The sequence below is a fragment of the Lepidothrix coronata genome, unplaced genomic scaffold (genome assembly GCF_001604755.1).
Source record: "Lepidothrix coronata isolate B3197 unplaced genomic scaffold, Lepidothrix_coronata-1.0 Scaffold1, whole genome shotgun sequence".
Classification (NCBI taxonomy): domain Eukaryota; kingdom Metazoa; phylum Chordata; class Aves; order Passeriformes; family Pipridae; genus Lepidothrix; species Lepidothrix coronata.
Window position 1 is genome coordinate 4,283,243 of NW_016690181.1, and position 27,252 is coordinate 4,310,494.

Consider the following 27,252-nt stretch of genomic DNA (forward strand, 5'->3'; position numbering starts at 1 on the left):
GAAGATTACAAAGGAAAAGGTTGATTAAATATAGAATATTGAGGTGGTTGATAGCCTCTTTCCTAACACATTCTTTTTAGCTATAAGAGCAGTTGAAGAGAAGAGGTGAAAATTATCCTGTCTTGGTTTTGTCCTAGAAATAACCTGGAGTTGCAAAACTCACCAATTGGCATGAAGGGTTTTGAGGCAGGGCTTGGCCGGGACATGCCAATAGAATTCACAGCATAAATCCGCATCTCATAAACTACTCCTTCAATCATTCGCTTGGCTTCATAGGTTAGCTCTTTTAAAAGGTCAAAGTTCAGTCTCATCCATCGATAGCTCTTCTTCTTCTTTCTTTCTAAAATATAGCCTGGAAAGGATAGATGTTATTGTGTAAAAGAACTGCAAATTCTTATCTCATGCAGGAAAAAAGAAAACCCTTATAAGAGAATGAGAAATTGCCTGGAAAATTTTAAGATGAAGCATAGAGTTAAAAGTTAATTTTTTTTCTTGTATTCTGCTGCAATTCACTAATCTTGACTAACAGCACAAATTTCAAACAAAATATTAGTTAGAATAACAGTTTGACAATTCCTTTTTTTTTTAATGTTTTATCTAACAACTGATGCTAGATCTTTGTGTTCATTGTTAGATGGTGGAATTGCAGAGTGCAGAATGCTTCCCAGACCGTGCAGATCCCAGCTTCCTTCAACCCTACAGTGGAGTGAGACGTGGCCACTCACCATTTTTCTTGCTCTGATTTCCTTGGGAAGGAAAGTGAGCCTGTATGATAGCAGAGAACCAAGAGAGATGGCTGCACTGCAGAACAAATCTGTAGGACAGCTTAGTCTGTATGCCCGGAATCCAGGTCTTAGTACATCTGACTCACACAACATCCACAGCCTTTCCCACACTACCATGCTGTTTTTCAGAATGACTAAGGCCCGATTATGGGTTTAAAAGATAAACTTCTCATTTTCCAAAACTGACAATGGAATCTGTGATTCCTGATGCTTAATATGGAGGATGGTTGTATATCACGTTGGAAGATATTTTCCAGTTGACCTGCTACAAAGGACTGATCAACTGTTTCTTTCCATCTAGCTATATTAAATTTCTGCTGCTTCTCTGTGTTGCAGATAACGTGACTGGATCTGACCCATGTAGGCTTCTTTTAAACAAACTTTGCTTTGAAAGCTCTTCATCTTTTAACTACAGAATGAATAATCAGGGCATACTCTGAATAGTCATTTACACATGCCATTCACACATGTTTATTGTATATGTCTGTTTCTACTCATAGACTGCAGAGATCTGTACAGATGTCTGTAATTGCAATCAGCTACCACAGTATAAGTCTAAAGCAAGGACTTATGAATTGAGCTGTGTAGGGGAGTGATTCAATCCGTACTGCTCACCAATGTCATGGCTATCAACCTTGCAAATGTCCTTTTGGTATACCTGAGAAGTATGATTCACACTTAGGGTGTCTGAAGGGAGGTGGCACATATGCTGACATGCTGTAGGCACAGACACCATACATCAGCAGCCTTTTCTGTCTATGTTGAAGTACAAGAAGAGCATGGGAGTCTACATAATGTTTTGGGAAATGAGTGGTGGAAGTACCTTTAAGCTGACAGGTTGTATTATCGCTTCTAATGCATAAAGTTACTCCTGGCATGCTTGTTTTCTGTAGCTTTTAAACAGAGTTAAAAGCTGTAAGCAAAGAACTTGTGGTTCCTTTGATATGTTCCTGTTTTTTTTGTCTCTTCACCAGGGTCTATGAGACTGAGAGAAGTTTCATCAACTCAGTCTCTGTTTTTCTACCATTTTAGATAAACAGTTTCCTGTCAGAATGGAGATATTTCTTCACTGTAGCATACCAGAACTGCAATTAAAAAAAAAAAAAAGGCAGAAAGGAGGTAAAATGACAATACTGGTAGTGTTGCTGACACTTGGTAAAGCAGATTATTTCCCCAAATGCACAGAATATGTGAGAGATAAAGATACTGTTTTAGTAATACAAAAATCACACAAAACCCCATGAAAGGTGAAGATGGGGTGTGAATTTCTTTTTTATGTCTGTTCTGCCTACAATGCCATCTGTATCAATATGAAGACAGATAAGAATGCATATGCCTTTTTTCCCCTTGCCTTTTTAACTTGCTTTTAAAGCTATGTTTGAATGGACAGTGCTGCATCTTGGGTTTTCCTCTCCCCCCTGCTGCAGGGGTTTTATTGTAGCTCTATTGGTAGTGCAGTCCTGTACTGACTGAAGAAACTCCCTCAGGTAGTGCAAAGGGTCATTAGTGGAACAATAACAAAATCATTCCTTTGACAGTGAAAATGAAACAAAGAACTTTCTAAAATATGTGCTCTGAAAACTCTACAAAACAAAATCATGGGCTTTGCATAGTCAGTGAGGTGGGTTTGGCTGTGGTAATGGGACAGCTATTGGTATGTATCTTTGCACACAATAGTTTAAATTGCTAACTTCTTGCTTGCTTCTGTTCAGAACAGATGAAACCACAATGGACTGGACTGGCCCAGCAATACCTTGTTTATTCCTGCACAGATAAATTCTGTTGAACTAAATGAGACTGATCTTGTGGAAATTAATGAAGTACAAACATCCAAAAGCAAATACAAACTCCTCTCTTCCAGATAATATGCAGGAGATTAAAAGAATTTTAGAGAATTTCTAGCCCTGACATCTCCATGGAAGTCCATAGAGCTTTCAGTGTACTTTTTTTAAAGAAACTCAGACATCTTTATTAAACAAATTGCTAGATATGGACTACACAGGAATTTTTTCCCCTAAAATTGTTCAAGACCCTACATTATTTTATTTTTCTTCTGAGGATCACAGAGAGTTTTATCTAAAACTCTCCATGCTCTGAGCAGAACTTAAAATAGTGTCAGTAATATTCTTTATTGTGCCTGCTCATTTCCTGCATCGCATGATAACTTTGCACTCTAGTTTCTAGCACAGATTTTAAGGTCCTTAAAATGATCAAAAAGTGTTTAATGATGCATTATTTTGTATGAAATAGAATTATGAAGTAGTTTTCCACTAAAAAACATGTATTGCGTGCTTTGAGATTGCAGATGTCTGGAGCTGATGACTGAGGCGGCCAGAGATCTGTTTGATATTTGATAGGTAAGTACAAAGGCCTGTGTACTGGCGTAAGATTTCTATCTTGAATGAGAATGTTTAGCTTTAACTATTTTTGATAATCAACTTCTTTTTCTGTGGCAACTTATTCGCTGAAATACTTCTCTGATTCAAACTGCACAGGTAGGGGGCACTGTCTCCTCAAAATTGAAGAGCCAGAACCTAGACTGGTTTGAAAGTTAGACACATCAGAGTAGTTAGTGTCTGAGGGTCAGCCTTCCTAGAGTGAGTAAACACGGAGAATCCTTCTGTGCCACTTTAAAGGAACAGCAAAAAGTATAGGCAAAGCTGCAGGAGACTTAATATTTTAGGACTTCTTACCAAGTACTGGTTGCCCACCATCATACTTAGGAGGTTGCCACTGCACAGTACAGTAATCTTCTCCAATGTTGCTGATTGTGGGAGCTTCTGGAGGGTCAGGAACATCTGAAGAAAGTATGAGAATGAACGAGAGTTGTTATTGTTTCAATTTCTTTATACAAGTAAATTAACTATTTTTCTTTAACACTTATTTTTTTCCTGTATAACATTGATCCAGTCACTAGTGGTGTCCCCCAGGAGTCAGAGTTGGGCCCAGTCCTGTTTAATATCCTTAATGATGATCTGAATGAGGGGATTGAATCTATCATTAGCAAATTTGCAGATGACACCAAGTTGGGAGGGGTGTCAATCTGCTGGAGGGTAGGAAGGCCCTGCAGAGAGGCCAGGCCAGGCTGGATTGATGGGCTGAGACCGACAGCAGTATGAGGTTCAACAAGACCAAGTGCCAGCTCCTACATTTTGGCCACCAGAACCCCATGTGGCATTACAGGCTCAGGGGAATAGTGTTTGGAAAGTGGACAAGTGTAAAAGGACCTGTAGCTGCTGACTGACAGCAGCTGAACTTGAGCTAGTGGTGTGCCCAGGTAGCCAAGAAGGCCAATGGCATCCTGGCCTGTATCAGGAATAGTGTGGCCAACAGGACCAGGGAAGTGATTCTTCCCCTGTACTCAGCACTGGTGAGGCTGCACCTTGAATCTTCTGTCCAGTTCTGGGCCCCTCAACTCAGGAAGGACATTGAGGTGCTGGAGTGGGTCCAGAGAAGGGGAATGAAGCTGGTGAAGGATCTGGAACCCAAGTCCTATGAGGAGCAGCTGAGGGAGCTGGGGCTGTTCAGCCTGGAGAAAAGAGGCTCAAGGGAGACCTCATCACTCTCTACAGCTACCTGAAAGGAGGTTGTAGCCAGATGGGATCAGTCTCTTCTCCTAGGCAACCAGTGACAGGACAAGGGGATATAGTCTAAGGCTGCTCCAAGGGAGGATTAGGGTTGACAATCAGAAGAAATTCTTCACAGAAAGGGTGATTAGATTTTGGAATGGGCTGACCAGGGAGGTGGCGGAGTTACCATTCCTAGAGGTATTTAAGGAAAGACTGGATGTGGCACGTAGTGCCATGATCTAGTTGAAAAGGTGGTGTTGGGTCATAGGTTGGACTTGATGATCATAGGTTGAACTCGAGGTCTTTTCCAACCTAAGTGATTCCCTGATTCTGCGATACAGCATTGTCAGATAGCAACAGTAGGTACAACTGAGAATGTATCAACTTAGTCTAAAGAGAATCCTACTCTTTCGTGCTTTCTTTAAATACCAGTGATTATTCAGCTCCCTTTTTCTTCCCAGAAATAATGAACTTTTTGCAAAAATATAAGGTAATGAGGTAATTCTGCTCCGTAAGATGAGCCTTGCTTCAGGGTTTCTTATTTTCTCTAGAATAAACGTTATAAAATACAATGACTGCATGTCTCACATATTTTGTCACTTTGGAGATATTCATAGTAAATATCCTGACTTAGAATTAATAAAATAAGGAAGGAGACTTAGTATTCACCAAGCAATTCTAAATTTTAATACTGTAGGTGCAAGTAATTTTCTTTTATCATTTCTAATGTGCTTATAACCCAGCCTTTTGTTATGTGTGCCAGGGTATCAGCGAATTAAATATTATGAAAAATTTTTAGAAATAACTGACTCAAAATCATATTCCTCCCAGCTCTTCTGTGACTTATTGAAGTGTCTGTCAATCTGTTTGTCTTCCATCAGATACATAATGTTTCTTTATTCCATTAACCGTTTACTGCTTATAGAATGAAGTAATCTTTGCTTAAAAACGTAAACCACAACAAAATGACTAGAAATTTTTCTTATCTCAGACAAGCATGAAGCATGTACTTTAGAACAGAATGTCATCCATAAAATGATAAGATCACCTGAAACAGGAAATACATGGATTACTATTGGGAGTTGCTCTCTTAACTTTTCACACAGAAGGCAACTACCTCTGAAAAAATACTTCTGCCAGATTTATGATTGATAATGTTCCTCTTTTTACAATCTTTTTCAGTTTTTCTAAACCCAAGGTCAGAACTTGTCTCAGTTTTAGAGAAGGATGAGTTTCAATGAATTGAAGATGCTTTCATGCTCTGTTTGCTTCTTTCCTTCACTTACCAATAACTTTGACTGTGATATCAGCCTTATCTTCTCCCACTGGATTCTTAAGTATAACTCTGTATACTCCCTCATCTTCCTTTTCTGCTCCTTCAATGATGAAGACACAATGGTCTTCATGTATCTCCACACGAACTCTGCCTTCAGATTCAAACAGAAGCTGTGGGCAGTGAAAGTAACAGATAAAATCATTTAAAGTTTTTTCTGGGACAGCCTGATGACTCTGTATGTAAGCTGGTGAAAATCTACAAATCATTGAATATTATAAAAATTATTGACAAGCTATAATGCTTTTCAAGTTCTATTTGCATGTAGAAGAGAAAAATATAGACTGGTTGGCTCTCATAAATAATAAAATTGGTTCTGAAAGTCTGTGGGTTGTTAAGATTCCCACAAACCCAGTTACGTTTCAAAGAAGTTATTAAGTACTTCCACAAATTCCTACTGGGGATAGTTGCTAGCATCACTAGAAACTAGAGTTTCATAGATAACAGTTGGGTACCATGTAAATTAAAGAAAGTTTTTTAAAAAAAATTCAAATGGTTGAGCAAACATTCCTGATCAACAATATCTATATTTGGCACCAGATAATATTGATTTGACCAATTTCTCTCTAAAAAAATTATCATGTTTCTTGTAACTGTTAATGGCATCAGTGTGATTTCTGCCACTCAATAATGGCATATGGGGAAACTTTCTACTCCTTGCTAAAGTCTAAACATAATGATCACAACTTTGTTGTAGATATGTAACACGCTCCTTTCTTCTTAATGTGCCTCTGTATTTTTAGTCTTATAACAAGAATATGTGTCCAAATATTGACTAGTACAGCAGAATCCTAACCCTGAGAATGGTTTATTGCTGCATAATAAATGTAAAATATTTTTGACTCCATCAAAAGAGAAGTTACTTAGCACAACAATGAAAGTTGTTGAAAAGTGAGTCCTCTATCACTGCACTGTAGTCCACTCTCTTGACATTGTCATCTTTCCATGTGTCCTGTAAGCTTTTGTCCTAGTTATTTTTCTTCTAGCTATTATTGAAGCTTGCAGATTAGTGGGAAGAAAAAAAGATAAACACTCACAAATAAATTTAAAATAATTTTCAAATTACTGCTTTGATTCCTTGTAATGCAGCCATCATGTGATGACGATTAGAAAGATTTCCTTAGTCAGCACCTTACTCTAAAATTACTCACCAAATCTCGTGTGTCCAGTCAAGTCTTTAGCAGTTACCATTATGAGGCAGGATGTTGGGTCTGATATGCTATTTGATTCACCAGTTTTAATATCTACTGACCTTAATTTTGTTTCCTTTTGAATATGGCTTTTTATCTGGAAAACACTAAACATGTTTGTGCATCTGCATAAATAATAAGGAACTTACCTTATTATCAGTATTTAAATCACTGCCATTTTCCGAGGGAGCCATGGAATCATCATTGATTCGAACTAGGTCACTTTTCTAGATAAGCAAAGAAACCACAGAAAGTCAGCTAAGTCTGAGCAGAATGGTAAAGCTGTTTCTGCAGACAGAGAAGAGTCCATAGGTTTGTTAGGGAGATTGAATCTGGAGGTGTGAGAAAAACGAAGAGAAAAGTGAGGCAGCAAGCAGACCTGGGTAGGAAATCTACCAATACAAAAGTAAAAAGCAGAAACGGAGAAAGTTGTATCAGAATGCAGTGAATTAAGGAAAGTGTAAGTCATCAAACCCAAATCTACAGCTTTACAAAGAAAGATGCATGACATTCCTTCAGTAGAGTTGTAAATGGTTGTGAATCTGTCTGTGTCCTCTGGTACTCATTACTCGTCTTGGGTAACTACACAAATAAAAGGTTACTCCTTTCTGTAAAATTGGTATAGTAATTTGATGTAAATATTTTAACACTCATAAGTACAGTCAGCTCTTTAACACACATCAAACCACATCTTCTGAAGCTGTGCTACTGTTTGTTTAGAATTTCATTAGTAAGTATATGTTACACATCCTTCAATCAAGACTGACTGCTTTTACTCCTACGTTGAGACCTCACACTTTAGAAATTATGCTGGATAGGGGTTGTCTGATACCCAATCATCATTTTACTACAGAAACTTCTATATAGAAGAGTCAGTTCCTTGGGTTTTTTTGTTTGTTTCCATACTAATTCTGCATTGCAGAAAAAAAGTCCTAAATGTTATTAAATATGCTAACCTGAACAAAGAATGTGGTACAATCATGAAGAAATAAGATTGGGAGAATTAACATAATTGGCAATATTATTTTCTCTATATGTATGCCTATGGAAGTATAATGATGCTATAGAATATTATATAAAGTATTTCTGGTTTGTACTAGTTATAGCTCAAGAGCCCACAGATGGTGAGGAGCAGGGGTATTCTGAGATAGCCAGAAAGGATGCTCACTCAATGTTTTGAGTCTAGCTTCTAAATTCTTTCTCTAATGTTTTGTACTTTCTTTGATAAGGTAAATAACAAGTGTCCTCTCTTTTCATTATACCAAATTCAGTTTTATACTAGTAGTCTGCTAAGATGACATTCTCTTCACAGACTGTAGGATTCTTGAGAAAGATTAAAAAAAGAAGCTGCCATCTCCAGAACATATCTATTCTATCAGGTGAAGGTGATGGGGTGACTCATCATTTATTTATTTTTCTCTGAAGTAAGAAGAGAATAAATGTATGTGGTATCCTACTGTCTGCATGGTACATATGTCTAGTCATATATAATCAGACCCCTTTTTTGGACTGAAAAAACAAGGAACAGTTCAGAAAAAGAACAGTTCAGGATGAATCACAAAACCAGCTAAATCTCAAAAAGCTGCAGTGCAGATATTTAATTTTTTTCTTGAGGTTTAAAAAAATAAAATTGGAAGGAAGATGAAAATACTTGTAAATAAGAATTGTAAATCAAAATAAGATTTGAGAAAGAAAAATGAATTTCTGTTGTGATTTTCTTGCCTCAGACATTGCGTGAAGTTACACCTTACCTTGTTTACTTTCTGCCAGATGACAGTAGGTGTTGGATCTCCTGATACGGGAACATCCAACCTCAGTTTGTTCCCAGCCACTACGACGATAGTGTCAGGGGATTGGCCCAGACAGTCGAGGTGGATTTTGGGGGGTTCTGTAGCAAAGGCAGAGAAAATAAGTTTTAAATACAGTTTGAGTATTCCATATGAAATATTACACCCCAGAATATTAATATATTAAATTATTAATAAAAATACTGCTTATTTTTGCTATTGAAAACATTCTTACTTGCATATAATTAATGGCTGCTGTTCTTACCTTCTCTTGGTACAAAATCTATCTTGACCTCTGGGGGAAAGAAAAAGAGGGGAGGAGTGAGGAGAAATAGATCAGAAAACAGAATTTACATAGCATTTGCACCCAGAAAGTAATTTTAAAACTGATTAAAACCTCATAAGGCATATTCATCAGCAGATTTGTGCAATAAACTGGAAAACAGGCTCTGTAAAACAATGTGATAATGATAACACAAAATAACAAGGAAAAGCAATGTGCCTATATTGAGGTATCAGGAAAGAGATTTGCATACTCTTGCCTGGTATAAAAATAATTGATGTCCTCATTTTATCCCTCCAGAATTCCCATTACATGTTGTAAGATAACTTACCCAAAAACTGAAGCTTGGCAGAAAGGTTGTAAGCAAATCCTTGAGGAATAAAGGAATAATCAGCTTCGTCCTCTGGTGTTACATCCTCAATAGTTAGTTTATGGATTCTGGAAACATGAACAAATGTATTCCATTCCCTTACCTTACCTCTCCAGGAGAAACAGGGCTATGTCAAGAGATAAGGTGGAAGCTATAGGATTTTCACAGACATTATTATTTCTTCTTCCTTTGCCCTGACATCAAGTCAACAACCACTAGGGTTGTAGACTGCTCTGCTTTCAGTATTAAAGCAAATCCGTATCAGCATGTTGTATATAAATGGATTTTTCTTGCCAAGGTAGATGCATAGATGAGTCTGAAGAGAGGAAGCAGTTTCCCTGCTTTAGTCCAGTCCTTTACTATTACAAGGGCAGTTGTAGCACTGCTGACTGGTTTCATTTGATCAGATCATGACAACAATAAACTCTGAATAAACAAACTAAAAAGTGGTGCTCCATCCCTGTATTATTTTAATTTCAAAATAGAATACAGAAAGGAGTACCAAGGAAAATTTCACGTATCATTTAATGCTTGTGTATCTTCTGAATCTTCTTGGTCTCCATTTCCAGTAGTAGTTAGACTGGTAGGAAACTTGAGCACAGAATTGCACAACTGTATATGCTAATATAAACACTAGTTTTTCTGTAGGGCTTACACACATGCACTATCTTAATCTGCCTGCTAAACACTACTGCTAGTTTAAAACCTATTAACCATTTTTTTTCTGGATTGTTCCATGAAAACCTAATGCAAACTAAGATTTACTTCCACTGATATGCCACTGATGCCATACATGTAAAACACACCAACTCAGAAAGGCTACAGCACACATGCCAAAGCAAGTCTGTCACTAAATGTTGGTTGCATATGAAACTTTTTTCCTTTTATCTGAAGCCAGGACAAAGTCTCATTTTATATTCCTATCCCCTGAGATAATTGCTCCTATGGATTGCAATGCAATACCTAAGCCTGTACCTGATTTCTGAAACGAGACTAACCTGCCAATATGGGAGATCTTTATCCTTTCATCTGGGACCACCTCCTTTCCATTTTTCAACCAGATTCCTTTCACGTTTTCATCAGAAACTTCACACTTGAAGACTGCCTGGTCACGTGCCTTCACTGTCAGGTCCGCAATGCTCTGATAAACTTCCAGCTTTTTCTCTGATATTGTGAGAATAATCGATACACGCATAAAAAGTCAGAATAGCGCAAGAGTAGATAGTGTGGATTTACTGAGCAGAAAAGGCAAGGGGTGAGCAAGCTGTTTGTGGAAGGGGGAAATATGAAGGGAAATACACAGCATGCAAGGCTTTAACAGGACACATAGCTTAGCACCTGTTATTATCAGAGTATCTGTTACATCCGGCACAGAAGTCTGAGTTCTCCTTGAGGCCTTTATGCCTCAAACCCTATGCCCCTTATTACGTCTTCTTTTTCCCTGGCAGGAGGATTATGCTATCTCTATGCACTATCCTGGAGAAGGTTACCTTTTGCCCGTTTTAGATTTTAAGCTTCTCTGGTTCTATGATATTCCCGGTGCCTACCTTGCACAATTAGTTCAGCAACCGATACCCCACCATTGGTCTTCACAGTGTAGTGTCCACTATCCTCCTTGGTTGACTCATTAATAATTAGATACTGTTTTTTTCCGTCTTTCTTGAATCGGTATTTGAATGTTTCTTCTCGTGTCAGTTCAATTCCATCCTTTTCCCTGCAATGCCAAATAGTGCTGAGTCATTTTTCTATGGTTTAAAGAGGAAAGTAAGAGTCAGCTCAATGTTACTAGAGACTGGAAGACACAAGGTAAAACCAATCTTTGTAGCATTTCAAGTTAGCAAAAAAAGAGTCTATTGGAACCAGAGCAACTCTAGCTTGACCATCAGTTTTCACTAGGTATTTGACTTCTGGTTCAAGAGAGTTCACCACAATGTATTACTTGATTGTTACTATTTATATCCTACAGATAAACATGAAAGTATGTTAAATGCTTTAGAAGATACAGGGATGAAGACACACTTCACCAGCAGGGACTTTACTATCTTAAAAGCTGCCATAAGGTAAATGGGTCTTGCTGGGGAAATTACCTAAAAGTCTTAATTTTCCTGATATGAATAATAATTTTTGTAAATTCATGGTTTGTGGGCATCAGTAAAAGTAGAAAATTTTAAGATGGATTCAAATGAATGTGTATTTTGAATTTTGTTGTTCTTTCCATTCAAAGATGCCACAGTATATTTTATAAGACTTTACTAAACTAAGCTTCACCATCCAGCCCAGGAGGAAATTTAATTATTGTAATTTCCAATCCTCATGAAGGGAAATGCACAGGGAATATTCATGCTGTTTAGTCAAGGTCATACAAAAATACATAAGATGTTTCAAGGGTTTCCTGTTCCTAATCCTAAATAACATAAACAGGCTACAAGAAAATAACTTGTAATTTCTTCATTTTACTAATTTCATAGAATTTTATAATTTTCATTATTATCTGAATATATTTCTATGATGTTGCTTGAATATTGCTGCAGTTTGTAAATGAAAAAGGTTTTCTCTTTGAAACTTAGTCACATGGAAAAATAAACAGAAAAGATGTATGCTTTTAATAAAGTAAGAATGCTCCTTCTATCTTGTGTCATTTCCTTTGTTTTTTACCAGTGACTATTCAGCCTAACAAATGAACTTACAGTATAGGAAATTGAAATGCTACTTGGGGACTCATTAAAACACTAAAGCTCTAATTTCTAGGTAGTTGTATGCAAGAAAATCTTCTACCTCTGTTAGTCTGCTAAAGTAAATCACATGATCAAAACTTTAGGCAGAGACAAGAATACTACAACTTGTGACTTAGATGTACCTGCTGCAACTGCATTTCAAAATACCTACAGGTTACTCTCTCCTAACTGTTCATTATAACACAGCTTATTGGAATTTATGGTTGCTTTAGTAAAAGACTGGTCTCCCTTCCACGTCACGGAACAGCACTAGTAAGGGGAGGAAACAGAGGATGCCTTTAACAACCACTTGAAATGCAGGATAATCTTTTCTCTTCGTTCCTCTTCAGATAAGAGCCTGAAGCCGCATTTGACATGCTCTCCTAAGGCTCATATTGTGATTCATGCAGGATACTTCTGAAACAAGTGCTACAATGCAATGTATAAACCTTTGCTGAACTGCTGAGAATGGACTGTGATCTCAGAGTTCAACATGCTGCTGTGGCAAAACCAGGCATGTGTACCGTGGCTAGAGTTCCAGAGTTGAACTTGTAAATTTATTTCTTGGGGGTCTATTTTGGTATGTGGCTCATGAAAGACATGAGTGTTCTATTCAGCCTTTAGTAAGAAAGAGTTCTATTGAAATATTCTCTAAATAATGAAAATAGACTGTCTGTAATGATTAGTGTCTTAAATCCCTGGGAAGGGAATAGTATACTTACCTTCTGTTTGTTTTGCTAATGACCAGGACATTGCTGATGTAGAGTGTTTGCAGAGGTGTGTAGTGACCAATAGAGGAGTGATAAAACTGTAAAATCTCAGAAAAGAACTCCCAGATATCACTTGGCTTAAAATAAATACACTGTTGCAGTGAAAAGCAGATATTACCTTAAGTGTAATATTATCTCTTTAAGGTAATACTACAGGTCTTCCTTTGGCAACTGGAGCAATGAAGCATAAGAATCTGTTTATATTAAATTATAAATGGAGGATTATATAGAATCATAGAAGTGTTGGTTTAAAGACCACCATAGGCAATCTGGTCCAGCCTCACATTTGAAGCAGAACAAGTGCAATAATAGGTAGATCAGGCATGGTTTAATCTATCCAAGTCCTAAGCATCTGCAAGATCAGATATCTGTTCTCAACTCTACAGCTCAATGCCTCTTTGTCTGGAAATGCTTTCCTATTTCCTCTTTGGATTCTAAGGATTAATTGGTTAATGTCTTCTGAAGTATCACTGATGGAGGTACTATGTGATAATTGGGACACTCAGATTTATTGTTATACATCACTAAGGTTTGTAGCTGAGAAGATGATAAGATGATATATATCCAGCATTCAGAGATAGAAAAATCAGGTCAAAACTATGTATTTTATTACATCTTTTTCTTAAAGAATTACATAATTTCCAAGACCATCTGAAGTTTAGGAAAAACTGTTCCATCGTACCTCATAAGAGATGTAATAATATGAAACCTTTCTGGGTGATCAAGAGAGCATTCTTTCCTGATTACTATGAAGAGATCCACATAAGAAATTCTCCAAGCCCTAGTCTGATGGCCGTGCCTACCCCTTATTTCTGTCTTGTGCAAATCACATAATTGCCTTTGTTCATGTGCTTGTGATTTCATATTCCGGGTTTAAAGGGTGCAAGAGCTCCAACAGGTGCTCTGAGTTAGTGCCTGTTACTTGGCTTAAGCTATTGAGCATTTCCCTAAGGTGCCATAAAATTGGAACTCTTATCTCCACACTGTCTTTCTTGTTTTCCCTGGATACTTTGCTGTATAAAATACTCCCTTTTGTTGCCAAAAAGCATTGACTGAGTCTCACATAATAACACCAGTAAAATACAGTGTAAATATCTAACTTCTCAGTTTTCTGTTGCCATGATTTGATGAGTTTTTCTGACCACTTGCTGTATTTCAGACTGAGACAGCTGGTGCTTTGCCCGTGTCACACCAAATACCTATCCCACAGATATCAGCTCTGCAAGATGTATGGGAGTTGTTCAAAGGCATAGGATCAAAGTGTGGCAGCTGCACTGTGCTCTGAGAGGAACTGATCTGGCTGTCCCCATCTCTTGTGACCAGGCATGTGGAAGCAGTTCCTGAACAATAGCATGTGGGTGCCTGTGCATGAGGCTTTAATAGTGCAGTGCATACGCTGTACTAGCTCTTGGGATCTATTTAAATTCTCAGTTCCTTCCTTTTGGAGAGCAGATCACTAGTTGGCACTTTCCAGGAATGTAATGGGCATTGTGAGAACGCTTGATAACCATGTGCCTGAAGCTGTTAACAAGCACAAGAGAATTCCGTCTGGTAGAGAAATGAAGTGAGAACAGTGTGCATAAGGCATGGCATGTGAGACCTGCTTGCCATGCCTGCCCAAGCAGCATAAACCTTCCAGCTTCTGCTCAGTTGGAATGCCCAAGAAAAAATGCACTCCGCGGTCTAAATGCTTGTCATCTTAATCCATCTCACTGTGTATGCATAATGACTGGCTTTGCAGGACTGCCACAACAGATACATTCCCTCTCTGTCTCAAGAGACACTAACTTTTTATCTAAGAAAAAATACTTAAAAAACCCAAAGACTTCACTGCAGTGGAGAAGACCAGAAGATTCCACAAAGTACGGCAAACTCATCACAACACAGATCTGCTTAGTCTGGGCAATAGACATTACTGAAGTGTAAACACTGAACAAGAAATTATAGAGACACTATAAAATACCTATACCAAATTTGGTTTTTGTGTCATATTTTTGCCTCTCAGTTCCTTCTCAATGTTTGACATATAAGAGGAGGACCAATCTTGTCCTCTTTTCCTTAAAATAATTGTGTAGGATGCCTTCTCCCTTTTTGTTCCACAAGTCTAGTCCACAAACACTGATCTTGGAATGTCCCATGGAGGGATAAGGTTTCATGTTGGTTTGGGGTTGTTTTTCTTCTACTCCCTTACCATTTCACAGTAGCTCCTTCCTCAGACACTTCACACTCAAACTCCACTCTCTCTCCAACCATCACCATCTGGTCCTCCAGTGGGTGAGTGATCAAGATTGGAGGTTCTGGAAACAAAGATGATTTTATTAAAACAGTATTCTGAAAGGTTGGCGACCAGAGGTAGATTTCACCACTCTGTACTCCACAGGAAGAGCCCCTAGCCAAATATATGGTGATGCTCTCTGTGTTGGAACTTAAAAATTTACTATGCCAGGTAACATTATCAGAATTTTCAAATGACCTTCTGGTTTTTGCTTCATGAGTCAAAATAAAAACATAGGATTAATCAGTTTTTATATATATTCTGAAATTATAAACTGGAGGTATTAGTTTTCTGTACTATTTGATCGGCTTGTAGAACTTGAGGTGCATGCTTATCTTGAGCAGAATCAAATATTTGAAATAAGTTTCTAGCACTATGGTTGAGAAGATGTAAATCACTTTCCAAATGAGAATTAATGGTAATTGTCACTGTGCTTTTACAGGGAAAATTTTCCTTCATCTAACTGTGAGAAAAATATCTACTTCAATAAATCTCAGAATTTGTTGATTTTTTTTAATGTTTGAGAATTTCCTTTCCTACGAGATTAATCTGAGACTAGAGAAGGTGACAGTAGTTCAATGCTAAATGTTAGGGGAGATCTCTTTTCTCTTTTCTTTTGCTTCCATTGCTCACCTTTTACAAATAGTTCTGTGAAACTCTTCTCATCCCCTACCACACATTCATACGCTGCATCGTCGGCCAGAGAACAATGGTTTATGGTCAGTATTCTCTTATTTCCAACAGCCTCAAAAATATATCTGAAAAGAGAATATAAATGTAATTATCAGAAAAAATCCCTCTTGGATCAATATCTTCTCCTGCCTGGCAAAGAAAAAGATTCCTACTATTTTTCTGACGTCAGTGGCAAGGTGCCTTAAGACTTGAGCCCTTATATCCCTGTCCTGGTGCAGTGGGCATCAGTGGTGTTTGACCAACTAGCATAGGAAATTTTGGAAAATACAGGTGTGAGAAATACAAACCCCTTTGAACAATGCTGAATGGTCTTCTAAGACCTAGCCTGACTGCCATTAAAAATAGCTTCAGCAAAAATAATTGGAAATTGCTTTTGCAAACAAGTTACGCTGAAGTATATCCCATATCATGAGAAAGTACTTTTGAACTCTGGATATACACAGAAAAATCAGAATATAATCTCAGTACTTACTTGCTAAGTATGTAGATGTAAGCATCCAGTTCCACATGCAGATAAATAGAGCAGAGGGAAGAAAAAGAAAAAGTCATGAGAACAGCAAACTGCCTCTGAGCCATAGCACCATATAGATTCTTTCTCAGCTCCCATTTCTCCCTACTTTATTCCTTTCTTTCTAAGAAAAACTAGTTTTTCCACTTTGTCCAAGATGTAGCTCATTCCTTTTTTGATTTCTCGTATTTCTAATTTACCTGCCGCTCACTTGGATTTCTTGTCCATTCTTCAGCCATTTCACATCAGCATCTGGATTGGCAACTTCTACCATTAATTTAATCTTTTGCCCTTTGTCTACTTGGTAAGCTGGATCCAGTTTCTTGAGGAATGCTATGATGAAGAATGATTAAAAAAAGCATCTTAATAATTTTTATACTTAAATTTTTTTCTCATTCTGTGTTATAAAATAAATCTTTATTCCTTTTCCTGTTGCTTACCGTCATCTTAAACCTTCCCCACTTTCTGCATCACTGTTTGAATTTTTACCATTTTTGTCTGTTCTTCATCCTGTGCTGTTTTCTGTTTTTTCCCTTAACACAGGATGAAGAGCATGTGTTATAAACTAAAATAAGCAGAGTAGAATATTCTAAATGAGATGTGAATATGTACTTCAACACATCCTAAATAGAGTTGCAGCTACGTCTGCCCACGTAGGAAAACGATACTTGATCTCAGTACTGACGAATGGCAGTTTACCTTCTGTGTTTCAGACTTTTAAAACTAGTTAATTACAAAAAGGCAATTAATACTTCACAGGACTAGAAAAGGCTCAAGAATTCCAGATATATCATACCAATGAAAATTAAATTCTTTGTATTTATCACTGATACCTGACATACTGATCAGTTTTGGTGGGTGGAAGCAAGTAGTGGATGTTGTTGTTTTATGTTCAGGGAAATATAAGGGGCCAAGCTGAAGAAACTAGTGAAATGATCACATACAGTATATATCCAGAGTTTCAGAACAAGGTACCTCAGAACTTTGGGCTTAGCTTCAATCTTTGGTAATCAGCATTTCATATGAAGACTGTGTGACAACTGGAACAGGAAACTCCTATTTCTCATGCTCTTGTATCTGGCTGCTGTCCAGCTGATGTTAACATTTGGAAAACTCCCAAAAAGGAAGACATGAACTCTATATTTAGAATAAATACATCTCACCAACCTGTGCTTTTTTTCTCTTCCTTCTTTATGCGTTTGAGGCGCTTCAGCATCCCACGCAAATCTGTGATACCATACTGAAAAGCTATTTTCTCATATTCAGTAGGAGGAGCTTTCCTTAGGATGTCCCAGACATCAACATCAGACTGTGATTCAGATTTTGCTTCACCTCTGCAGAAAAGGATTAGTGTCTCTGAGTGCCACTGTTAAGAGTATTTAAAAACAGCTCTAGGCTTGGCAGCTACATATTGCCTTGATGAAGCCATTTCTTCTTCTTAAAAAAAAATTAGCAATCTAACTTTTTACTATAGTATTACCTAAAATAATGAAATAAAATTGGAGATTAGTTTTACTTATGTTTATATATACAGTGATTAAAATTCAATTGCTGTCCTGAAGTGTTTATTTCTAACAACCAAAACTAATAAATTTTAACTTCCCTTTAAACCCACTAGAAAGAATCACAGATTATTAAAACATTTATCACTTGTTGTAAAGACAGTTGTTGGGTATAGTAAACTATAAAACATAAAAAGACTGGTAAGTAGTGGCAACAGTATTTACGATGGACTACTTATTTTATAGTTTAACCAAAGAACTGGTGATTCTGGAAGAATTAAAGTTTGGTTTAGTAAAACCAAGGAAAAATTTGGTTATCTGGCTTTGGGAAAGGCATTCTTTTTCTGCTATTGTATTTTTTATTTAAAAGATTGTAAATAGAAAAAGAAATTGGCATAACCTTACCTATTTACGGAGCGCAAGAAGCTGCTGTACTCCAGAATGATGCAGAGAACCATTTGGAAAAACACGCAGCATCCCCGTGGGCAAGAAAGAGGGCATCATGTGTTAATATAAAAGAGCCATGAATGTCATCTTCACCCTTAGCAGAACATGCCTGTGCTTCGGTAGCAGGGAGATGAAGGCGTTCATGCAAATGCTATGAAATAGGCCTAAGGAAAATGCTGATCCTTATTGACACCAAACTCACTCCCAAACTTTGTATGGTTCCACTGTAAGATTTATATTGTAAGTGCAATAGGCACTTCTGTTTTTTCCTAATTATGACTGATTGCCTTCCAGGGAAACAAATCCAGTCATCATAGAGTTTTTACCTGTCATAGTTTGCCTTTTGGTAAACAGAGAAATGATGGAAAAAATGACAGTTTGTTAAAAATTTCTTAAGGAAAAGGAACTTCCCATGGCTGTATTTTCTGATATAACCAGGATCAAACAGATTCCAGTCCAGCAGAACACAGCCTTATAATGAAGCCATATTCAGTGGTAAACTTCACCAAGGAGACAAATTATGCAACAGGTAATGCAGAGAAAAGTGGAATGTTATTGGGTGTATTTCCATTTTTTTCAGGAAAAGAACAGTCCAATTAGTCTATGAGAAATATTGCTTCTTAACAGTACTACTATGGTCAGTCCAGACAGCAGGTAAAACCAAACATTTCTGGTAGTCCTTTTATTTCCTGAAAAAGGTTGGCTTTTAACGAGAGCGCTGTTTATTAAAGTACTGCAGTCCAGACTTGGGATTTCCAGCACCCTTGTTGCTCTTGAACAGAAAGGAAGCAAGAGAAGTGGATTTCAGCTCAGTGAGTTTGAGCTGAAATACGGTATGCAACATCTTATATCTTTGAAGTGATTTAGCACTCACTAAGCATTAAATCCTCTCTATCACTCATTGAATTGATAGGAGTAGCTGAAGTTTGGAGTGCTTGTGATAAGCGTGCTGGGTGTTTGCTTTGCCATAACAGTACATCAGTATCACCCACAAATTTAATCAGGATTTCTTTTCTCCATACACTTATAATTTAGTTTGAGGCAGCTAGAAATGATTTGTAGTTTTGCCTAGTAGAAGGTAGGTAAATTGAACCTATTTGCCACACAGACCAAGATTTTCTTTAACATAGGCAGTTCTTGGGTTAATTGCCCTGGTCATATCAATGAGTGACTTTAAAATATTTCTAAATACATGTAAGTTAAAATAGATATATAAGTACATAAAACTAAGGGCATATAATATTTCAAATATGTGTTTAATTATTTGTACTAGTAAAATTAAAATTCTGTGGAGAAAGTGTATCTTGAAGTATAAAATCAAAGAAAACAATAAAGACTTAACAGATTCAAATGTTATCTTCCCTAAGACGTTATATAAATACTGGTGGTCTCTCAGTCTATCTGCATACTTGTAGGCTTGTCTGTACATATCCCCTATTTATCTGAAAATTTACAGGTAGGAGTATTCATGGAGTTTTCAAAAAATGTTTTGTGTGAGTTATTTTCAAGTACATAGTGAGAAAAATCTTCCAATTTGGAAGAAATTCCACAGTCTAATATCTCTCACTATTGAGAAGACTAACTTAACTTTAACTTTAGCTTTTGCATCACTCCATTGCATCCCGTTTTTTTCCTGACAATAATGTTTTGGTGTATACAGTACAAGAAATTTGAACATAAGAAAGAATATAGTATCTTCCTTGGAAATACTAATATTTTCTGATTTCAGGAAAAGGCTTGTGAGTTGTATGTAAAATGGTACTAAAAGCTACAGGTTGTAATTTCTATACTGTTTAACTGAGTTCTGAAAAAGAAAAGAAAAAAATGTCTTTGAGCAAAGTTTTCCCCATCCTAGTCCACCTTTTCACTATTTTTCATTCTCTTTGATCCCATAAAGACACAGAGTTTGCACAAGGAGGCTGTACTCTTCCACTACCTACAGGAACTAAGCAGTGTACGAAAAGTAATAGAGCTCTTGGACTCCTGAAGTTTCTCCCACACTTATGTTACTCTCCCTGATGTTGGAGGTCCTTATTCAGAGTGATCACCTCATAGGTTAACTATGGACTTGGGGGCATTACGATGCAGCTTAGTGAACCTGCTGTAAATGGAATATGCAGCTGATATGTTTCAAACATATGTGGAGGGGTTAAAAATAGTTTTGTACATCCCAGAAATGGTTCCTTCCTATCCTGTTACTGTCAACTGATTGGACCCTGTCAGCTGTCACCTCCTTCAAGGTCTCTGCTCACTATCCCATTTAATAGCTCTGTGACAGCTGTTCCGTCCTTCTTCCCAATGACCTCTCCTTGGCCCATGACATCTGTATGTCAACACCAGTTAATTAAATTACAGTGATAGGAGATATAGTATTAAATGAAGCTCTTTATTGTAGTGGGAATGATCTTTACCTCTGGATTGAGGGACACTTGTAAATTAGACGTGACAAAGCAGAAGTGGTAAATGAATAATCCTCATTCTATTTGAATCTACATAGCTCTTGAGAGTTCCTCAGCATGAGGTACCTTTTCCCATTCTCTTTTAATGAAAAATTCTTTCATTCCGTGATGAGGTTTTATACCTATTTATTGTGATTAATATAAGAGTGGTCTTCAACTTGAGGTGTGCAAAGCCTGAAGGATCCACAAATTACTTCTGAAGTGGTCATGAAAACAACTCGAAGCAGTGAATCTATATGCTTAAATTCACTAAGCAGAGATTTGTAAGTCAAGAAATGTCAAGAACACTGATAAAATGCAGGGAAATTGATGAGACTTTTAATTAATCGTATTTCTAGTCTAACAAATAATGAATACTTAAATCCACAAATTGAATATTTCTGTAAGTACTGGAGATTTTTACTCCCTTTTAGAGTTTGATCACTGCTCAAAACCAACTATGAGAGCAAAAGGGAAAGGTGCTACGAGGGGCATTCATAGTACTCAGCACCTCATTTCAGGTAGAGACTCTGTATGAAATTATGCAAATATTTTCATGTTGGCATCCCTTTATTTAATTTTTTTTAAAAAAAGACAAGCAATTCTTTTTTGGTTAACATTTTCTATAGAAATTAGAGTGTGTGTACAAGGAACTTTGATATCAATGTCAGTTACAGGAAGTTTGATAAGTGTCCTTATCAAACCCCTCAAGTGTTCTGGTTGTGGTGTTACTGCAAAGCCAGAATTTGCCTATAGTTGGGTGCATTGCATATTGCATAGCACAGGGCTTTTTATACCTCTGTGACCTTGCTTGTCCCACTGAAATTTGGGTGAGTTAACCTGAGTGAAACACGAGACTATTGTGTATTTATTGCCTCTGTAACCAAGCTCCTTCATATTTCTACATGATCCTACGCTGCTTGTGAGGATAAAACACTTTTTATAAATAGTGATACCAATATCTGAGTAGAAACCGAACACAGATTCACAACAACCACCAAGTAGCTGATTGTGAAAACTTAAACTAAGTTGAGATTTGCAAAACACGAATCTAGTAACAGGTGTTTATAGTCACTTCAGGCGCTGAAAAGATAGAGTGAATGGCTAGGGTCAGTGAACAGAAAGAAGCAAACAAAACTTCATTGCCTGTTTGACAGGCACCAGCAACAATATTATGGAAATGATTTTTCTGATTCTAATTACTATGACAACAGGAATTTAAAGCAACGGGTTATTGAGAAAATCTGGAAAGTCAAGGAAAATTTAAAACTGCTTATGAAAAAAAGCGATGGTGAAGATCAAAGGACATTCAGAGAAATACATTGATCATACTGAATGGCCCACCCTTAACTTCTACTAATTGTTTAAAAACGTTTCTGTCTCAAAAATTAGCAGTTGATAATTTTCTTTCATACTGTGCAATTTTTGTCATGCTTTGTATGTAAAGAAGACAAAGATGCATGCATTATTTCAAACTAAATGATTCTTATATTCAGTCTGACCCATGCATTTATAATAAAACGAAATAGAAATCTTACTCTCTGTTGGCAACAGTGGAATCCAAAACACCCAGATTAAGAGTTTGGTAAAAAGAGAAAAACATGAGTAGATAGGTTATGAAAACAGATATGTCAAGGAAGGATGGGAATTGGAGAAAAAATTCAAAAAAGAAAGTAAAAGCAAGAAATAAGAATTAAGAGTATTAAGAGAGAATGGAAGAGTGAAAAATATTTATATAATATTTATGCAACATAGAATATATTTTATATATACAATAAACAGCCACGTAAGATATAATATATAGTTGTACAGTGTAATAGTAACATTTAGATATCTCATAAAAAGGCTTGTCCTCCCAACTCTCTGATGGAAAGAATTGCAAAAAGGTAGGACAGAAAATTCTATAAAAGGCAGCATTATAGATAGATATTGTAAATTGTTGTGTTTGGTTCGGTTTTGTTTTGTTTTGTTTTTAATGAAAGGCCTGCTGGAAACATGTAATTACCTGAGTCCAGGCCTTTTCTGTCTTGGGAAAGACAATTTTTTCTCTTTGTTTTTTTTTTCTCCAGTATAAACCTAGCAGAAATGCATTAAATGTTGTGTATTTCAGGAAGTTGACATAACTACCTGTCATTCTTTTTCCATTTAGAGCTGCTTTAGGAAAATGACAGGGATTCTGAATTTATGAAACTTTGACCTCTTCCAGTATTATTGTTCTCAGAGTTGTTTAACAGAACCTGGTTACTTTATAGATATGGGTTACTCTATGGATTTTTACTCACCTTTTTTTCAGTAGGGAACTAAAATCGAACTCCGCCCCCTCATCATGTCCCTCGGCACTGTATAGTAATAGAAAATCATAAATAGTTTCAGAAGGAGATGGGAATAGCTTGTGAGACTATAACATTATGTAGATGACATTTTTTTGCAGGTGAGTGGTAGATGTGTTTATATGACTTAGAATGTGCCTTGACATGGAAGATGACTTAATTAGGCTCTATGTCCATATTTGTCTTCATATAGGTATAAGAAATATATATAACGAACTTGTATTTTTTCTACACCATTGTGCATAAAGTTGTACAGGGTATTAATTTGATGGTGGTATTGATCTGGAATGTATTTGTTCTCATAAAGGTATTGCAGAAGCTTTCCTCTTTCCTCTAGTTTCCAGGAGCGTAGATATTTTTTTACGATGTAGGGCAGCATTAATCAAGTTTTTTGTGGAACTTCTTGCAATCTAAAATCACTTTTTCCCTCCTAATATTATCCCAGCTGTAATTGTTTCTTAAGGATCTTCGTGATTCCAGAATTCATTACACTGAAAAAAGTGTCACATCATTAGTGCTTGGGAGAGTCGAAGAAGGAATTCTGTGATCCTGAGGTGGGGTTCAGTATGCTGTTGTTCAACAAGCATCATGACAAGCAACGTTGTGATGAATTGACTTGTGAGAACAAGAAGCATCAAGCAGAAGTTTTTTGATGTATAGTTCTGTCTGTTACATATCATGAACTGGGATGGAAGGCACAATGTTATTTTTGGTGTTCTGAATCAAATGTATTTTAGCTGTGCTTCTGAACATTTGAAGCACTGGTCTACACTGAAATCTTAGTATAAAGTCACTACAATCACTTTTTGGATTCAATTCCTAAAATATCACTTTAGGGATTTGATATAAAAAGTATTTGGAGTTACAAAAAGTATTGGATTCTGTGACTGTTGATTATTCCACTTAGGAAAAAAAAAAAGGTCTTTTTTGCATTTTAATTTGCATTCAAACAGGTTTTTTTTATCTCAACTATTAATGTTCATCTGCCTCTTAACATCTCTGTTTTCTTGAGTACAAGAATCTGATGATGCCATCTCACAGCATTCATATTCTTCCTGCAGCAACACTTTATATCTAATTACTGTTTCATAAGCAGAATTTTTTTTTCAGTTGTACTGGTGGCAGTTGTAGCTCATAATGCTGCCTTTATTGATATACAGTATTAGTTGCTTCAATAAAAATCAGTCTGTCTGTAGAAGTATAAATCAGAATGTCAGGAAAAAGCAATATTGCAGAAACAAATAAGAGTAAAAAATCAGTCTCAACAGATAAATGATGGGCATTTTAACAGTACTGTTAAAAAAATAGAACAGAAACAAGTGCCAAACTTCTTGTGCTGCTTGAGAATGTAAGGTTAAATAACAATTTTAAATCTGTGTAATTTTGAATATGTTGTAAGAAGACATTTTTCATTAAGAAAGTATTGTTTTTACTTCTGTGATTACTTGCAGGATAGTGTAGCACTGGAAAAGGTAATTTCCTGGGTATAAGGCTCAAAGAGAAAAGTGTATTTTTGGCCACTTTGTTCCCTACTTTCAGAAAATCTTCCATGTTTGCAGGCAAAATGTATATAAAAGGTATATAAAGGTATATAAAAGGTATATAAAGGTATATAAAAGGTATATAAAAATCACTAGTATAATCCCAAATTAGAAAAGGTTTTCTTGTAATCAAATATTCAGGAAATCAAAATCTACAGCTGAGAGAATAACTAATCATGTTATTGTTCACAAGTGGTATTTAAATCAAATTTTCAGGAAGGCCCAGCAATCAAGGTTTAGCTTTTCTGAAGAATAAGATCCTAATAATTGCTTTAACATGCATAGAGTTAAGTTTAATCTCAGAGTTCCTGTTTTTCATATAGCAGAAGACATTAGGACCAAAAGGCATAAAGTGAAAATTTTAATGATACTATATGATAAGGAGTGTGCCAGGAAACAACAGATTTTCATATACATGTGTGTTGGTACATTTTTGTGAGCAGCGGCAATTTTAGTCAGAATGTGCTCAGTAGAGAGGAGAACATGTACAACAGAGGGGGCAGACATGCATATAATTTGAAGTTACTTTTTTTCTTGTAACAGTGGTGAGGAGATGCCACTTGCCAAACACATGCGTTTTCTGTAGATGAATCTGCCTCTCACTGAACTATCACACTAGTCTTTCTTCTTTTTATCTCTTTTTATCTATCTTTTTGTGTCTTAGTCTTTTTGTATTTTTATATTTTATCTTTTTTATTTATCTTTATTTATCTTACATTACTACTTACTCATATGTATTAATCTCATATAAATACTACATATTAAAAACAATGATTTATTTGGAATTCAAGCTGCAGTTTAGTTTTGTGGAATTTTTTTTCTTTTCCTAAGCAGAGAGAGACAGTTCATTGTAAGACTTAAATTTTTCAGTTGACACAGACAGTGACTACCTGAGAAAGGCTGAAGTCATCCGTCTCCCCCCTCCTGCTAGGCTCCTGAGTGAGGGTATCAAAGACAAAGCTTCAGATTTAAACAGATCAGTTCAAAATTTGGCTCCATTCTTAAAGAAGAAACTGACAATCTGAACAGCCTGAAGCTGCTCACACTGCACTCACTTTGAACCTATTCTAAATTATTTTAATTGTACAAGCCTGCTTTCACTGCAGTGACATAACACAATGCAGTTATGCACTGAGCATCCTCTATTTAGCAGCCATCACAGCAAGGCTGGTCAGCTACCTGTAGATAGATCTCTGGAGACGAATTCTGCAAGCCTTTTTTAGTTCTTTGGGATAAATGCTAAAAAAAAATCTTATATAAAAGTAGGACTGATAGAGAAATACTCAGAGTGTAGCCACAGATGATTTGTGCCCTATAATGAAGAAATAGATGTCTGTAGGAAGACTCTTAGTCTAGTAATTTCGCAAAAATATATAAAAACTAAAATGGAAACTGAATTGCACGAAGGGAGAAGAAATTCACAACAGTGAAAAATAATGTCAACTAAAATAGAAATACCTAACCAATTTTGTGAATCGTACTAATAGGAGGGAACATTATTCCATTAAGCTATACACCAATTTAGAGGGTATTAAAGATGGGGGGAGAATGTCCTTTTCAATAGCGGGTTTTAATATCTAAGACTACATATAACTGAGTTTTCACATGGACACTTGCAATGCCATTGTCTTCATTCAATTAATATAGGTATAGAACAAGAAAACAAATACAGTCAAAATGCTTACATGAATATTTTCAGAGATCTGCTCCTTACAGAGCTCACTTCAAACTCCACTTCCTTGTTTAGCAAATGTTTATACTAAGGTACATGCCAGATAAAATCAAGACTAGACAACACAGAGAATCTTTTCCATCTCTATTGGTCTGTGTTTGGAGTGTACTTTACAGGTCTGGAAAAAAAGTGCTGAAGTTCTTGTTAGAACGATAACATCAATTGCCTAATTGAAGACAAGCGTGATTATTATGCTAGTACAAAGTCCAAAATCTCTTAAGTGATTTCTAGGATTTCTATAATATTTTAATAGTAGAAATATTTCTTAGTAGACATTGAGATATTTGTACTTGTTTGTACAACAGCTTGGCCTTTAGATAGCTTTATTGAAATCTGCATGGATGTATGATCTGATCTACATAGGTTTCTGCTGTGCATACTCACGTGCGTCGGAAGGCAGCTCGAATATCCAAGTCTCCAGTTACAGGTGCTTCTGTTGTGACAAAAAATGATGAAGAACAGTGGGAGAGCAAGTCAAAATAATGCAAAAATATAATGCTATTTCTACAGCTTTTCACCAGCAGAAATTCTTTTTCTAAATTCCTATATTGTAGAGTGTGATTAATTGCATACTGAGAGCTTGAAACATCATCTTTTAACACGTAGCCTTCACTAACAAGCTTTCAAAATCCAGTGTTTTGTGTATAACTTATTTCTGTTTCATGTTGCATCGTAATCTGGACCTCGATGAACTGTTTTATCTCTTGTTTGCCAATTCTCATGGTGCTAAATTTTAGTTTCAATAGCATCTTCACAGGGTATTTAAGTCCTAATAAGAATATAATGGGATATTAGCTGAATACTATTATTAATAATAAATTATAACCTATCCTCTGAAAGAAAGATAAATTCTCGGAAATATGTAGAGATGTATGGGGAATTCACTGAGGATGTTGCATAGACAGAACTTTATTGCTCTATCAGTATGAATTGGTGTACTACTACTACTGGGAGAAGAACTGTTCTCAGTTGCTGCTCCTAAGTC

General features: G+C 36.4%; 1 protein-coding gene across 1 annotated transcript in view; it reads right to left on the minus strand.

Annotated features, from left to right (window-relative positions):
- The window catches only part of MYBPC3 (myosin binding protein C, cardiac), a 63,505-nt gene that overhangs the window by 22,626 nt on the left and 13,627 nt on the right, over positions 1–27,252 (minus strand). The window contains exons 7-25 of the mRNA XM_017812759.1: positions 26,652–26,700; positions 25,426–25,470; positions 22,947–23,003; positions 22,525–22,527; positions 18,185–18,208; positions 17,445–17,611; positions 16,478–16,610; positions 16,242–16,244; positions 15,710–15,834; positions 14,993–15,098; positions 10,865–11,031; positions 10,316–10,481; positions 9,279–9,385; positions 8,930–8,959; positions 8,629–8,765; positions 7,027–7,104; positions 5,641–5,800; positions 3,479–3,583; positions 164–352 (exon numbers count right to left, since the gene is read on the minus strand). Of these exons, the coding sequence (XP_017668248.1) occupies positions 164–352; positions 3,479–3,583; positions 5,641–5,800; positions 7,027–7,104; positions 8,629–8,765; positions 8,930–8,959; positions 9,279–9,385; positions 10,316–10,481; positions 10,865–11,031; positions 14,993–15,098; positions 15,710–15,834; positions 16,242–16,244; positions 16,478–16,610; positions 17,445–17,611; positions 18,185–18,208; positions 22,525–22,527; positions 22,947–23,003; positions 25,426–25,470; positions 26,652–26,700 (1,851 nt within the window). The remainder of the gene's footprint in view (positions 1–163; positions 353–3,478; positions 3,584–5,640; positions 5,801–7,026; positions 7,105–8,628; positions 8,766–8,929; positions 8,960–9,278; positions 9,386–10,315; positions 10,482–10,864; positions 11,032–14,992; positions 15,099–15,709; positions 15,835–16,241; positions 16,245–16,477; positions 16,611–17,444; positions 17,612–18,184; positions 18,209–22,524; positions 22,528–22,946; positions 23,004–25,425; positions 25,471–26,651; positions 26,701–27,252) is intronic.